The sequence below is a fragment of the Budorcas taxicolor genome, chromosome 25 (assembly GCF_023091745.1).
Source record: "Budorcas taxicolor isolate Tak-1 chromosome 25, Takin1.1, whole genome shotgun sequence".
Taxonomy (NCBI): Eukaryota; Metazoa; Chordata; class Mammalia; order Artiodactyla; family Bovidae; genus Budorcas; species Budorcas taxicolor.
This window is the reverse complement of record NC_068934.1, coordinates 27,535,865-27,551,791: the sequence shown is the minus strand read 5'-3', so window position 1 is coordinate 27,551,791 and position 15,927 is coordinate 27,535,865. Positions and strand designations below refer to the sequence as shown.

General features: G+C 38.7%; 1 protein-coding gene and 1 pseudogene across 1 annotated transcript; both read left to right on the top strand.

Annotated features, from left to right (window-relative positions):
* Positions 1–1,300: 1,300 nt before the first annotated feature.
* Positions 1,301–8,995, top strand: LOC128069063 (olfactory receptor 145-like). Its single transcript, XM_052662357.1, is given in 3 exon segments — positions 1,301–1,311; positions 8,054–8,474; positions 8,477–8,995. Coding segments are annotated over 3 exon segments (951 nt in total).
* A 5,298-nt stretch (positions 8,996–14,293) lies between these two features.
* LOC128069143 (olfactory receptor 8B3-like) lies at positions 14,294–15,594 on the top strand (annotated as a pseudogene).
* Positions 15,595–15,927: the final 333 nt, after the last annotated feature.

Genomic DNA, 15,927 nt, shown 5'->3' with positions numbered 1-15,927 from the left:
CTGGGCGTACACACCAAGGAAACCAGAATTGAAAGAGACACATGTACCCCAATGTTCATCGCAGTACTGTTATAATAGCCAGGACATGGAAACAACCTAGATGTCCATCAGCAGATGAATGGATAAGAAAGCTGTGGTACATATACACAATGGAGTATTACTCAGCCATTAAAAAGAATACATTTGAATCAGTTCTGATGAGATGGATGAAATTGGAGCCGATTATACAGAGTGAAGTAAGCCAGGAGGAAAAACACCAATACAGTATACTAACACATATATATGGAATTTAGAAAGATGGCAATGACGACCCTGTATGCAAGACAGCAAAAAAGACACAGATGTGTATAATGGACTTTTGGACTCTGAGGGAGAGGGAGAGGGTGGGATGATTTGGGAGAATGGCATTGTAACATGTATACTATCATATAAGAATCGAATCTTCAGTCTATGCCCGACGCAGGATACAGGATGCTTGGGGGTGGTGCATGGGGATGACCCACAGAGATGTTATGGGGAGGGAGGTGGGAGGGGGGTTCATGTTTGGGAACGCATGTACACCCGTGGTGGATTCATGTCAATGTATGGCAAAACCAATACAGTATTGTAAAGTAAAATAAAGTAAAAATAAAAATTAAAAAAAATTAAAAAAAATAAAAAAATAAAATAAAATAAAAAATCAGACACAGATATAGCAAATAAACTAATGGTTACCAAAGAGGAATTAGAAGAGGGAGGGGCAATAAAAGGGTAGAGAACCAAGAGATATAACTGCTATGTATAAAGTAAACAAGCTATAAGAATATACTGTACACACAGGAACTATAACCAATATTGTATAATAAACATAAAACCTTTAAAATTTGAATAACTCTGTTGTACATCTGAAACATATAATATTGTAGATAGATATAAACCTCTGTAAAAAGTTGAAAATTATAAATTCAGCCATAACTACAACAAATGGAATAGACATGAAGATGTAAAATACAACATCTAAAACACAAAATGTGGGGGAAGCAAGTAAAACTGGAAATATACTAGAATTTGTTTTAACTTAAATTACTAGCAGTTTAAAATGAGTGGCTATAGATACAGGTCAAAATATATGAAACTGGTGGTAACCATAATAAACAACCTGCAGTAGATATTATAAAAACTAGAGAGAAAGGAGCACAAACATAAAACTACAGAAATCATCAAACTACAATGGAAGAGACCAATAGAAAAATGACAGAGCAGACATTCAGAAACATCCAGAAAACAAATAACAAAAGATAGTAAATAGATACATATTTACATGTCAATAGAGTAAATGTTCCAATAAGAAGACATAGGGTGGCTAAATGGATTAAAAAACAAAACAAAACAAACAAAGTACTATCTAACATGTGCTGCCTACAAGAGATTCACTTTGAATCTAAAGAGACACACAGAATAAAATGAGGGATAGTAAAAGATACAAGTCAAGAGGAAAAAAAGAAAGTGGGGGTTCTATACCCAAATAAGACAAAGTAGTCATTACAACAAAGTCAATAGTAAAAGACAAAGAAGGACCTTAAAAGGATCAATGCAGAAGAGAATATAATGTTCAGAAATGTATATGGACCTAATACGGTTATGTGCTAAGTTGCTTCAGTTGTGTCTGATTTTTGCGATCTCATGGACTGTAGCCAGCCAGGCTCCTCTGTCCATGGGATTCTCCAGGAAAGATTTCTGGTTTGGGTAGCCATTCCCTTCTACAGGGGATCGTCTCAATCCAGGAATTGAACCCGGGTCTCCTGTATTGTGGGTAGATTCTTTACCTTCTGAGCCACCAGGGAAGCCCTTGGAAAAAGGTACAAAGGTTCATCACAAAACTAAAAATAAAACTGTCTATTATCCAACAATCAGTATATGTCTGAAGAAAATGAAATCTTTCAAGTACCATGAAATACTATATGCAACCAGAGTTCACAGAAGCATCATTGTCAATAGCAAAGACGTGGAAGACACCTAAGTGCAAATCAACATATAAATTATATATATATATAATTAAATATATATCAATTATATATTTAATTATATATATATGTCAATTCAGTTCAGTTCAGTCATAGTCGTTCAGTCATGTTCGACTCTTTGTGATCCCATGAATTGCAGCACGCCAGGCTTCCCTGTCCATCACCAATTCCCAAAGTTCACTCAGACTCACATCCATTGAGTCGGTGATGCCATCCAGCCAGCTCATCCTCTGTCGTCCCCTTCTCCTCCTGCCCCCAATCCCTCCCAGCATCAAAGTCTTTTCCAATGAGTCAACTATTTGCATGAGGTGGCCAAAGTACTGGAGTTTCAGCTTTAGCATCAGTCATTCCAAAGAACACCCAGGACTCATCTCCTTTAGAATGGACTGGTTGGATCTCCTTACAGTCCAAGGGACTCAAGAGTCTTCTCCAACACCACAGTTCAAGAATATCAATTCTTCGGCGCTCAGCTTTCTTCACAGTCCAACTCTCACATCCATACATGACTACTGGAAAAACCATAGCCTTGACTAGACACAACTTTGTTGGCAAAGTAATGTCTCTGCTTTTGAATATGCTATCTAGGTTGGTCATAATTTTCCTTCCAAGGAGTAAGCGTCTTTTAATTTCATGGCTGCAGTCACCATCTGCAGGGATTTTGGAGCCCCCCAAAATAAAGTCTGACACTGTTTCCACTGTTTCCACATCTATTTGCCATGAAGTGATGGGACCAGATGCCATGATCTTCGTTTTCTGAATGTTGAGCTTTAAGCCAAATTTTTCACTCTCCTCTTTCACTTTCATCAAGAGGCTTTTTAGCTCCTCTTCACTTTCTGCCATAAGGGTGGTGTCATCTTCATATCTGATGCTGTTGATATTTCTCCCAGCAATCTTGATTCAAGCTTGTGCTTCTTCCAGCCCAGCTTTTCTCATGATGTACTCTAAATATAAGTTAAATAAGCAGGGTGACAGTATTCCTTTTCCTATTTGGAACCAGTCTGTTGTTCCATGTCCAGTTCTGACTGTTGCTTCCTGACCTGCATACAGATTTCTCAAGAGGCAAGTCAGGTGGTCTGGTATTCCCATCTCTCTCAGAATTTTCCACAGTTTATTGTGATCCATGCAGTCAAAGGCTTTGGCAGAGTCAATAAAGCAGAAATAGATGTTTCTCTGGAACTCTCTTCCTTTTTTCACGATCCAGTGGATGTTGGCAATTTGATCTCTGGTTCCTCTGCCTTTTCTAAAACTAGCTTGAACATCTTGAAGTTCACGGTTCACGTATTGCTGAAGCCTGGCTTGGAGAATTTTGAGCATTACTTTACTAGCGTGTGAGATGAGTGCAATTGGGTGGTAGTTTGAGCACTCTTTGACATTGCCTTTCTTTGGGATTGGAATGAAAACTGACCTTTTCCAGTCCTGTGGCCACTGCTGCATTTTCCAAGTTTGCTGGCATATTGAGTGCAGCACTTTCACAGCATCATCTTTTAGGATTTGAAATAGCTCAACTGGAATTCCATCACCTCCACTAACTTTGTTCGTATTGATGCTTTCTAAGGCATTATGTGTATATATATATAATACACACACATATATGTGTGTGTGTGTGTGTGTGGATATATATACATACATCATACACATATACATTTAACAGCTTAATAATTAGTTAAATTCAGTAGCTCAGTCATGTCTCACTCTTTGCAACCCCATGCAATGCAGCACGACCGGCCTCCCTGTCCATTAACAACTCTAGGAGTTTACTCAAACTCAGGTCTATTGAGTTGATGATGCCATCCAACCATCTCATTCTCTGTCATCCCCTTCTCCTCCTGCCTTCCATCTTTCCCAGAATCAGGGTCTTTCCAAATGAGTCAGCTTTTCATATCAGGCGGCCAAAGTACTAGAGTTTCAGCTTCAGTATCAGTGTGCTTGAGAGTCCTTTGGACTGCAAGGAGATCCAGCCCTTCAATCTGGAAGAAAATTAGTCCTGAATATTCATTGGAAAGACTGATGCTGATGCTCAAGCTGAAACTCCAATACTTTGGCCATCTGATGCAAAAAAAAAACAACTCATTGGAAAAGACTCTGAGGCTGGGAGGGATTGGGGGCAGGAGGAGAAGGGGACGACAGAGGATGAGATGGCTAGATGGCATCTCTGACTTGATGGACATGAGTCTGAGTGAACTCTGCGAGTTGGTGATGGACAGGGAGGCCTGGCGTGCTGCAATTCATCTGGTCACAAAGAGTCGTCACGACTGAGTGACTGAACTGAACTGAACTGATGACTGATTGAATTTACTGTACAGCAAGAAACTAACACAACATTGTAAAGCAATTACACTGTAATAAAAGTTAACCAAAGAAATGAAACCTAATAGGCACCATCTACGTGCTAGACTAGCGATATCCAATTTAAATATAATTCAAGTCCCACATACGATTTCAAACTTTCCACTAGCCGAATTAAAAAAGCAAAAGAGAAAGATGTGATATTAATTATAATAATGTTTCCTGTAACTCAATAGATCCAAAACATTATCACTTCAACATACAACCAATATAAAAATTAAGGTACTTTTACCTTTTATTGTACTAGGCTTTCAAAATGTTCTCAGAACAGCTCAAATAAATGTGATACTAATATTTTAAATTAAAAACACTTGGTCTCTATTTAGATTTCACAAAACTTACAATTTAAGAGATAGATCCCTACTTAAGTTGTGTCTCATGAGCTCAGTAGTTGTCACACTTGGGCTCTAGAGCATGGGCTTCAGTAGTTGTGGCCCAAGGGCTCAGTAGCTGTGGCGAATGGAATTAGTTGTCCCAGGACATGTGGCATCTTCCCTTACTAGGAATTGTACTCGTGTCCCCTGCATTGGCAGGTGGATTCTTTATTACTGGACTACCAGGGAAGTTCCATGGCCATACAGTTTGTGTCATTTAAAAAATAAAATGTCATATTTTGTTAAATAGTAACTTTTTCACATTTTTACAGTTTTATTGAGATAAATTGGAGAAGGAAATGGCAACCTACTCCAGTATTCTTGCCTGGAAAATCTCATGGATGGAGGAGCCTGTTAGGCTAAAGTCCATGGGGTCACAAAGAGTCGGATACGACTAAGCAACTTCACTTACTCACTCATTGAGATAAATTGACTGTATGTGTTTAGTGAAAGTGAAAGTCACTAAGTTGTGTCTGACTCTTTGTGGACCCATGGATTATATGGTCCATGGAATTCTCCAGGCCAGAATGCTAGGGTGGATAGCCTTTCCCTTCTCCAGAGGATCTTCCCAACCCAGGGATCAATCCCAGATCTTCTGCATTGCAGCTGGATTCTTTACCAGCTGAACCACCACAGAAGACTAAGAATACTGGAGTGGGTACTTTATCACTTCTCCAGTGGATCTCGCAGACCTAGGAATTGAACCGAGGTCTCCTGCATTGCAGGTAGATTCTTTACCAACTGAACTATCAGGGAAGCCCAGTTTTAGGGAATGTGGTTCAAGATGGTGACATAGGAGGATCCTGAGCTCACCTCCTCCCATGAATGCAGTGAATCTACAGCTACATATGAAGCAGTCACCTCTGAAAAAGATCTGAAAACTAGCTGAGCACCTTCTTCACATCGTAAGGTGAGAAAAAGTTACACTGAAGTGGATAGAACAGGCTGAGATACAGTCTCACTACAAACTCAACCTCTGGTGTATAAACCAAAAATGGTGAAGGTGCTCACAAACCTGAGTTTTTTGCACTATTCTAGTTCTGATATAGAAGAAAATTTTTATTTAGAACTGCTAAAATTATAAGAAATCTTTCTCCTCAAGACCTAGTGTTCCTTTCCTCCTTTAATAAGATTTATTTTCTAGACTGTGTAGAGAATTTATGGATTAGGAAATCTCAGAGGGAACATTTTTTCTATAAATGAGTCATTGACAGGCCAGTTAATTGGGATTCCACAGTACCTCATCTGGTAATGAATCCACCTGGAATGCAGGACACCCCAGTTCAATTCCTGGGTCAGAAAGATCCCCTGGAGTAGGGATAAGCAACCCACTCTGTATTCTTGAGCTTCCCTTGTGGTGCAGATGGTAAATAATCCATCTGCAATGAGGGAAACATGGGTTCAATCCCTGGGCTGGGAAGATCCCCTGGAGGAGTGTATGGCAACCCACTTCAGTATCCTTGCCTGGAGAACCCCCAAGGACAGAGGAACCTGGTAGGTCACAGCCACAAAGAGTTGGACAAGACTGAGTGATTAAGCATAGCACCAGCAATGATTTGCTAGGACTTATTTCTGAATCATATTTTCCAGAATTGCTCTTATGCCAAGCTTAAATATGTCTGGCTTCATGCATAACCTGGGTGAAAGATTCTCTTAACAAGTTTCTGAATTTCTTACATATTTGCTACATAAATTGTTTTTGCATCAGTTGTTTCTGTAGGAAAAAAGAGACTAGGGCTTCCTGTTCATTTCTGTAATCTAAATGAACAGAAAATTGGAGTTTTTGCTCTTCTTTGGGGAATGGAAAATCCCTAAGAGAAGGAAAAATTTGAGTAAACTATTGAATCCCTAAGGGACTAAGGACAGATTAAGGTACAGACTGCAGATGCAATCCCCCCAGGTCCCTATTATACATAGACTGTTTCTCTGGGGAAGAGACTGAGCAAGCTTCTGCCACATTTATAAGTGAGTGCATTATAGCATTATACTCACATTAAATCTTCTATGACTTACCAAGTGGCAAAAATAATAATAAAGAAGAATGTAATAAAACATTTTCTCTGCTGCTTGAGTGGACTGAAAGTCAAAAGCAGAAATTATGATCTATATTTCTAAAAGATTTTGAAGTCAAATCAGAAAATATATGTGGGCTGCATTCTCTTAGAATCAAAGGAACCAAAGCTTCAGAACCTGAAATTGCCCTACTAAGACCAGAGGGTAAAACCAATGATAAGAAAGCCCTGGGGTTTTCTGGAGAAAGGAAGGTGAGTTTCTGAATTCCATTTATTCATATCATTCTTGTTTGAATTGGGAGTCCAAGGATCTAAGATATCACAGTTTATTTCCCAATTTTGCCTCTTGAGACTCACATAAGTCTTAGAAAAATATCTATTCAAGGCATGGATCAGTGACTGTTCAGAGACATGGGGCCTAAAAGGATGCATTAGATCAGTCAGTAAGTTCCCTCTCCATGGATGGAAGTCTCACTCATCTACAGTTACAGTTTTTACTCTGTGATGTGGGGTGGAGAGTTAACCTCTTGTAGACTCTGGCCTACAATGGCAGCCCACTCCAGTACTCTTGCTTGGAAAATCCTATGGGCAGAGGAGCCTGGTAGGCTGCAGTCCATGGGGTTGCTAAGAGTCGGACATGACTGAGCGACTTCACTTTCACTTTTCATTTTCATGCATTGGAGAAGGAAATGGCAACCCACTCCAGTGTTCTTGCCTGGAGGATCCCAGGGATGGGGGAGCCTGGTGGACTGCTGTCTATGGGGTCGCACAGAGTCGAACACAACTGAAGTGACTTAACAGCAGACTCTGACCATTTAGTTTTAGTTAAGAAGCAATTTTCTTTGTTCTCTCCCCACCAATCTAATCTGCTTTAAAGAGCAGCACTCAATCACTAGAGTCTCTGTCTATAGTCTTACTGGTGAGGGGAGACTCCAAGTGAAAGGAGAAATGTTGAGATGTGGAAAGAATGAGTCAATCCTTCTCCAAACCTCTCCTTTATCCACTGTTTGTTTCTTTCCCCAAGCAGTCAAGTCTGCACAGGGCAGTGGTTTCTTTCTTCTGTAGGCTAAGTTTTGATATCCTTTCCTACTTAGTTTATAAAGACCCAAAAAAGCAAAATTCCCTGTCACTTCGTTTCATGATAATGATAACACAGTTCCATGAGAGAGTAGGTAAGACAATTCCATAAGTCTAGGCTGGGTTACTCTCAGATATCCCCAGCCCAAACACCACACTTGTGAGAGGAGATACTGTGTGAAAATTGAATCATTGTTCTCTATGTAACCTTTTTCTTCTCTGCTCACAGATCACCTTAGAGAAGAATGGCTTCTGGAAATGGCTCTTTTGTGACCGAATTCATTCTGTTGGGATTAACCAACCAGCCAGATCTCCAACTCCCTCTACTCTTCCTGTTCCTAGGAATGTACATGGTCACTGTGCTGGGAAATTTGGGATTGATAACACTAATTTCACTGAATTCACACCTACACACCCCCATGTACTTTTTCCTTTTTAACTTGTCTCTCATAGACCTCTGTTATTCTTCTGTATTTACACCCAAAATGCTGATTAACTTCATATCAAAGAAGAATATTATTTCTTACATGGGGTGCATGACCCAGCTCTACTTTTTCAGTTTTTTTATCATTTCTGAAATCTATGTGCTGACATCAATGGCCTATGACCGCTATGTGGCCATCTGTAAGCCACTCTTGTATAATGTTGCTATGTCCCACACTTTAGAGTGTGTTCCAGCCTTATGCTTGGTTCCTACTTGATGGCATTTTCTGGTGCCATGGCTCACTCTGGATGCATGCTGAGGCTGACCTTCTGTGATGCAAACACCATCAACCATTATTTCTGTGATATCCTCCCTCTGCTTGAACTTTCCTGCACAAGTACCTACGTCAGTGAGCTGGAAGTGTTTATTGTAGTGGGCATTAATATCATTGTGCCCAGTCTCACCATCTTTGTCTCTTATGGTCTCATCCTCACCAACATCCTCCACATCAGCTCCACAGAGGGCAGGTCCAAAGCCTTCAGCACCTGCAGTTCACACATCATTGCTGTTTCTCTCTTCTTTGGATCAGGGGCATTCATGTATCTCAAACCACCTTCTGCTGTGTCTATGGATGAGGGGAAAATCTCTTCTGTATTTTACACCAATATGGTTCCTATGATGAACCCATTAATCTACAGCTTGAGGAACAAAGATGTTAAACTTGCTCTGAGAAAAACTCTGAGTATGAGACAGTTTTAATTAGAACTGTCTGTGTGCATGTGTTACAGGACAGTGATGTTGAGTGTTTAATTTTAATGACAATCTTCTTACCATATTTTTATTATCTTTTTTACCTAGTATCTTAAATAAATTTGAGTCCTATTTATATAATTTATTTCCATTGATATATATTTTTTTCACTGTTTTCAAGATACATGTCATCTCTTTTTCTTGCATAGTAATAACATTAAATAGCAAATATATTATCTCTTTTCATTATCATTTTGAAATTATTTTTCCACTGGGAAAAGATGAATGGTCTCCAAATAGTGAATTATATAGCACTAGACTGAAAACATATCACTAGGGTTGTTTTTATCTATCAACTTGCAATAAGGATAAATCGTGAGGAGTAATTGAATCAAGAAAGGAAAAAGTAATTTACACAGAAAAGTGTTGGATAATGAAAACCTTTATCTATGGACTCACTCCTTGTGCAAGATCCTACATACTATTGAGATCACAGGATTTCTCTAGAAAAAATGAAAGCTTAAAGTTATTTGTGATTTAATGTTAAAACAACAGGGCTAGATGACTTTTGAACAAGTAGATTATTTCTGGTTTTGCTGGATTCTGTGTGCTACATTCATATGGAGTTTTAGGTACAGAAACATCAAATTGCAGCTGGGAGAATAATGACAATGTGAAAGAAATATTTGGAGAATAAAGCAAGTTATGACAAGAAGGTTAGATTATTTTTTGAAAGCAAAAGTGTGCTACTTTAAATATCTTCAGTATGCTCTATCAGTGACCCTGTAATCATTTTCTAAGATATTTTGAAAAATATTAGTTACCAAACACTCTTCTTAATCTCCAGTCAGTATTTATATGTCTTGAAATTTGGCAAAGCTGATTTTTTACTTTTTTTTGAGATGATCAACATAACTAAAATTTTTTGAGATGTTCAGCATAGCTAAAAATCCTTGGCTGATATTTCTAGATGACCACTCTTTTTCCATCTCCTGACTGCAATATGGACATGATTGATTTTTCCTTAACAAGATCTATTTACCTAAAATTATTGATCTTGATTAGAGTTTTGTTTGTTGAAACTAGTATTTCCCTCTATAAACTTGTTTTTCAAATGGAAACAAATGTGTCTAAACAAGTGAACTTAACTGGGCCATTTGGAAACCTACAGAATACTGGTGCATGTACTCTATTACATATTTTATAACAATTTGAGGATCCCCAAGAGTAAGTGAAGCCTGATCACTAATCTTTCATTTCTTGTGCCTCACAATTAGAATGAAATATGTTCATTAACATAAAAATAAAGCTCTTTATAATGAGTAACATATATCTTTGGTTAATCCAAAAAATATATAAATAACTTAAAATACAATTTTTAATAATTACGGGTAGTAACATTGTAAAGGAGGCAACCTTGCTGATTGTTCGGCAACTTAATCGTGTTTTAGTTAGCAATTGAACTGTGCATCTCTCTACTTGGACTTCTTTTAAGTGGAGGGGGAATCAAGCCAGAGGATTTTAAATGTTCAGTTCAGTCGCTCTGATTAAACTGACTCTGTGACCCAATGGACTGCAGCACACCAGGCTTTCCTGTCCTTCACCAACTCCCAGAGCTTGCTGAAACTCATATTCGGTGATGCCACCCAACCATCACATTCTGTCATCCTTCTCCTGCCTTCAGTCTTTCCCAACATCAGCATCTTTTTAATGACTCAGTTCTTCTCATTAGGTGGTCAAAGTATCAGCACCTAAGCTTCAGCATCAGTCATCCCAGTGAATATTCAGGACTGAGTTATTTTAGGATTGACCGATTTGATCTCCTTTGTAGTTCTTCCTTTCTTGAGTTATGTGATTGGCACTGACAGGTTTTGAAGGAAGTTATGGTTCTGCTGAAAGTGTTCCATCTTACAGTCAACCTCATAAGCCCTGGTTTCCCCTGTCCCCATGAACCAGGACAGAGCTTTTCTAAGTTCATGTGAAATTGGATTCTTTTCCAAGTTGCTGCATCATGAATATACATTTTCTTACCGGGTGGCTCAGAGGTTAAAGCGTCTGCCTGCAATGTGGGAGACCTGGGTTCAATCCCTGGGTCAGGAAGACCCCCTGGAGAAGGAAATGGCAACCCACTCCAGTATTCTTGCCTGGAGAATCCTATGGACGGAGGAGCTTGGTGGACTACAGTCCATGGGTCGCAAAGAGTCAGACATGACTGAGGGAGTTCACTTTCACTTTCACTTTTCACTTTACCTAATTTAGCTTGACTAGTGATTTCAAATATTATACAGTATATTAGGAAGATTCTAAATAAGAGCTAGAGTACAAAGAAGATGTTTCAAAGAAGTTTACATTTAAAATTTCACATGGCATGATTTTAATTTTCATTCATCAGAAATTCAATTACTAGCAGTTTCTTCCATCTCTCCCTTTTGAGGGTTGCCCCACTAAAAACAAACAAGTAAATTGCATAATTGTGGTAGCTGCACAAATAATTATTTTGTTTGTGGAGGCCCTCTTTTTTTTGGAGCATTTTGAAAGCATATTTTTGACCATTTGATGCTTTTCTGTCAATAAGAGAGAGAAAACTATATTATCATAGAACGATATTCTTCTCCCTCAAGATAAACTCATGTAGGTTTGTTTTTCACACAAAAACATATGTATTTCTAAAATGTGTTGAATCTTCCAAGACAATTGAGTGGTCTTTGAAAAGTAAACATTCTCCTTTCTTTATTATGTTTTTGAGAAGTTACAAGTTTTGTAGCATATTTAAAGTGTGTAAGATACTTCGGTCAATCAGAACGGTACTTTCATGGCTTCTCATCAAAGTTAACTCTGACTCACTTTCTTCTTTAGTTTTAACCAAGCCTTAATCATAGTTTTAAGAAATATGTTTTTACTACATAGCTTCAATTTTCAAGTGGGTAATGGAGAACCACTGAAAGTTCTTGAACCAGGGAGGGACAGAGCTGTGCTTTCAGACCTTATTCTAGCAGCATTCAGTTGAGTTCAGTTCAGTTCAGTCACTCAGTCATGTCCGACTCTTTGTGACTTCATGAATTGCAGCACGCCAGGCCTCTCTGTCCATCACCAACTCCCAGAGTTCACTCAGACTCATGTCCATCAAGTCGGTGAAGCCATCCAGCCATCTCATCCTCTGTCGTCTCCTTCTCCTCCTGCCCCCAATCCTTCCCAGCATCAGAGTCTTTTCCAATGAATCAGCTCTTTGAATAAGGTGGCCAAAGTATTGGAGTTTCAGCTTTAGCATCATCCCTTCCAAAGAACACCCAGGACTGATCTCCTTTAGAATGGACTGGTTGGTTCTCCTTGTAGCATTGTTCATAACCAAATAAGGGTGAATATATGAGAAAATGCTAAAGTAATAGTTATGAGCTTCTATAGTTCAACATTACACTAGTTCAGTTTAATCATAAAGCCAGAAGTTGTGTGGTGGCTGGGGACAGGTAGGTGTAGGTCTTTGTGGTTGTAAACATTGTGGTTAAGCATAGAGAAGTTTTGAATGTATTCTGAAAGCTCTTAGATAAAAATAAGATGAGTTTCAGAAGTATTCACTGAGTTCTTTCTGTGTGCTCAGCATTGTTCTTAGTTTCAGGATCCAAATAGTTAACAAGATAGAATAAATGTTTGTCCTAATAAAATATACAGTTTATAGAAAAGCATGGATTAAAGGGGAAAAGTTTGATGAGTATTATGAAAAAGAACCTACTGAAATTTATGAGAACATGAGTAGTAACAGCTGACGTTTATTGACACTCATATGCCAATACTGGCCCAACCATTTTACTTATTTTTTATTCATTTGATTAATACAGCAGCTCAATGAAAGAGATGCTATTTTGACATTCCTTACTTCATGTAGGTGAACCTAGAGATTCAATAACTTGTCCAAAGTGTTATAGTGTGTAAAAGTGGAAGAGGAAGGTAGGATTCAGAGGACTCTCTCTAACTCCATAACCCCTACTCTTTTCTATCATGAGAAAAATTGTTAATTTCAGTTACTGAAATGTTAAAAGAAATTAGCCAGCAGAAGAGTCAGGTAGAAATTTCAGGAAAATGTTAAAAGTATAAACTATAGAAGGGATATACTATATTGCAAATTATTTCAGAGACATCTCAGATAGAGAACAACTGAAATGAGTCACTGCAACATTTGATGAATTCAGATAAAGAAATAAAGAAACCTGTAAGTAGGTCTCTTGTGGAAATATGTCCATTTAGTAAATGCGAATAAAGAGGGAATGAGACAATGTAACAGCTTCCCCTTCAGAGGTGTAGATAAGGAGGAGATGTAAATTCACTTTGGATCTAACTGAGGTATTTACAGTCCTTAGAATAAAGCAAAAATGAGTAAAAGAGTGAGTCCCTAAGGAAATAAAGACAGATCATGAACCAGGAAACAAAAGTTCCTTATTCCATATTAAACATATAATCTACACTCTGGGGAGGAGACCAGCTAAGCTTCTAACCTGTTTTTCACCAAGTGCATTACATCCTTAAACTCACATTAAATCTTCTGGGTCTAATCAAGTAGCAAGTATTATAATAAAAGGATTATCTTCTTCTGTTGCTTGAGAACACTGAAAATATCAGAAATTATAGAAGTTCACAAAGATTTCCAGGGCATATGTGAATTAATGTCTACTTCTTCTCCCCTAAAATCAAAGGACTCAAGCCCGGAAAACATGAAATGACATTTCCAGAACCAACAGGGTAAATACATAGGGTAAGGAGAAAGTCCTGAAGTTTTAAGATCAAACTTGGGTGCATTTCTGAATTTAATTTACAATACTTTTTCCTCGTTTTGTGATCAAAGTCCAGGGACCTATCATATGTCCATTCTTTCTCATTTTGTGAAGCTGAGACTCAAGTAAATCTACTGGATGCATTTGCTGGAGAGGAATCAGCGAATATTAGAGGGGCTCAAAGACATATCAGTCAGGAAGTTTCCTCTAAGTAGGGGGATCTCTCACTCTTCTTCCTTTATGACTTTTACTCTGTGACACGGTTGGTAACTTGATTCTCCTAGACTTGGGTCACCTCATCTTGAAGCAGTGTTCTTGGTTCCTGCCACATAAGGTCTAACCTGCATGAGAAGCCAGCACCAGGTTACTAGGGTCACTGCCTCCAGTTGGACTGGTGAGGGAAGAGTTGACATGAATGAAGGTTGGGATAGTGTCAGGCGTTCACAGTGTGTAAACTCTTTCATAGGAGGAGAAACTGTGAAAGAGCTGAGTTGTTCTCTAATGGAACACTTTCACCTGTGTCCACAGATTCCTTTCAAGAATAATGGCTCTTGGAAATAGGTCTTTCCTGACTCAGTTCATTTTGATGGGAATAACAGACCAACCAGATCACCAGCTCCCTATTTTCTTCCTATTCCTAGGAATGTACATGGTCACTGTGATGGGGAACCTGGGCTTGATAATCTTGCTGCTAAATCACTTCAGTCATGTCCAACTCTGTGCGACCCCATAGATGGCAGTCCACCAGGCTCCCCCATCCCTGGGATTCTCCAGGCAAGAACACTGAAGTGGGTTGCTGTTTCCTTCTCCAATGCATGAAAGTGAAAAGTGAAAGGGAAGTCGCTCAGTCGTGTCTGACTCTTCGCGACTCCCGTGGACTGCACCCTACCAGGCTCCTCCGTCCATGGGATTTTCCAGGCAAGAGTACTGGAGTGGAGTACCATCACCACATTGCTTTTCCCTTCTCCAGGGGGATCATCACTACCCAGGGATCGAACCTAGGTCTCCTGCATTGCAAGCAGATTCTTTACCTTCTGAGCCATCAGGGAAGCCCTGGTGACCAGATTACCAGACCTAATAATCTTAATTCAACTGAATTCACATCTACATACTTTTTCCTCTTTAACTTTTCCTTCATAGATCTCTGTTATTCTTCTGTGTTTGCACCAAAAATGCTAATTAACTTCACTTCGAAGACGAAGATCATTTCTTACACGGGGCCCATGACTCAGCTCTACTTTTTCTGTTTTCTTGTCATTTCTGAAATCCATGTGCTGACATCAGTGGCCTATTACCACTATGTGGCCATCTGTAAGCCACTTTTGTATAACATTATGTACCCTAAACTGTGTTCCAGCCTTGTGCTTTGTTCCTACTTGATGACATTTTCTGGGCCATGGCTCACACTGGATGCATGTGGAGACTGAACTTCTGTGATGCAAACACTATTAACTGTTATTTCTGTGACATCCACCCTCTGCTTCACCTCTCCTGCACAAGTACATATGTCAATGTATTGGTGGTTTTCACTGTGGTGGACATCAACATCACTGTGCCCAGTCTCACCATCTTTATCTTTATGGTGTCATTTTCTCCAGCATCTTCCACATCACCTCCACAGAGGGCAGGTCCAAAGCCATCAGCACATGCAGTTCCCACATCATTGTTATCTCTCTCTTCTTTGGATCATGTGCATTTATGTATTTTAAACCATCTTCTGCTACATTTCTGGATGAGCAAAACATCTCTTCTCTCTTTTACACCAGTGTGGTTGCTACGATGAACCCCTTAATCTACAGCTTGAGACACAAAGGTGTGAAAACTGCTCTGAGAAAAACTATATAGTTTTGATTAGAAACCACACCTCTTTTTGCAAATAATCACAGAATAGAGATATTCTCTTTTTAATTTTAATGATTTTATTAGCAGTTTTATTATCCCATTTTGTACCATTTTGAAAGAAATTTTTGACATACAATTTATTTATACTTATCAAATAGGAGACTTCTCTTATTTACCATTTTCATAATTTCCTTCCTCATATATTCCCACTTATTAATACTATTTAGAAGAACATTTATTATCTTATTTATCATTCGTTATAATAATTGTATTTATTTATTATAATACATTTTCTGCATTAGTTTGAACTTAGCTTTCCCTTTGAATATAGAAGAC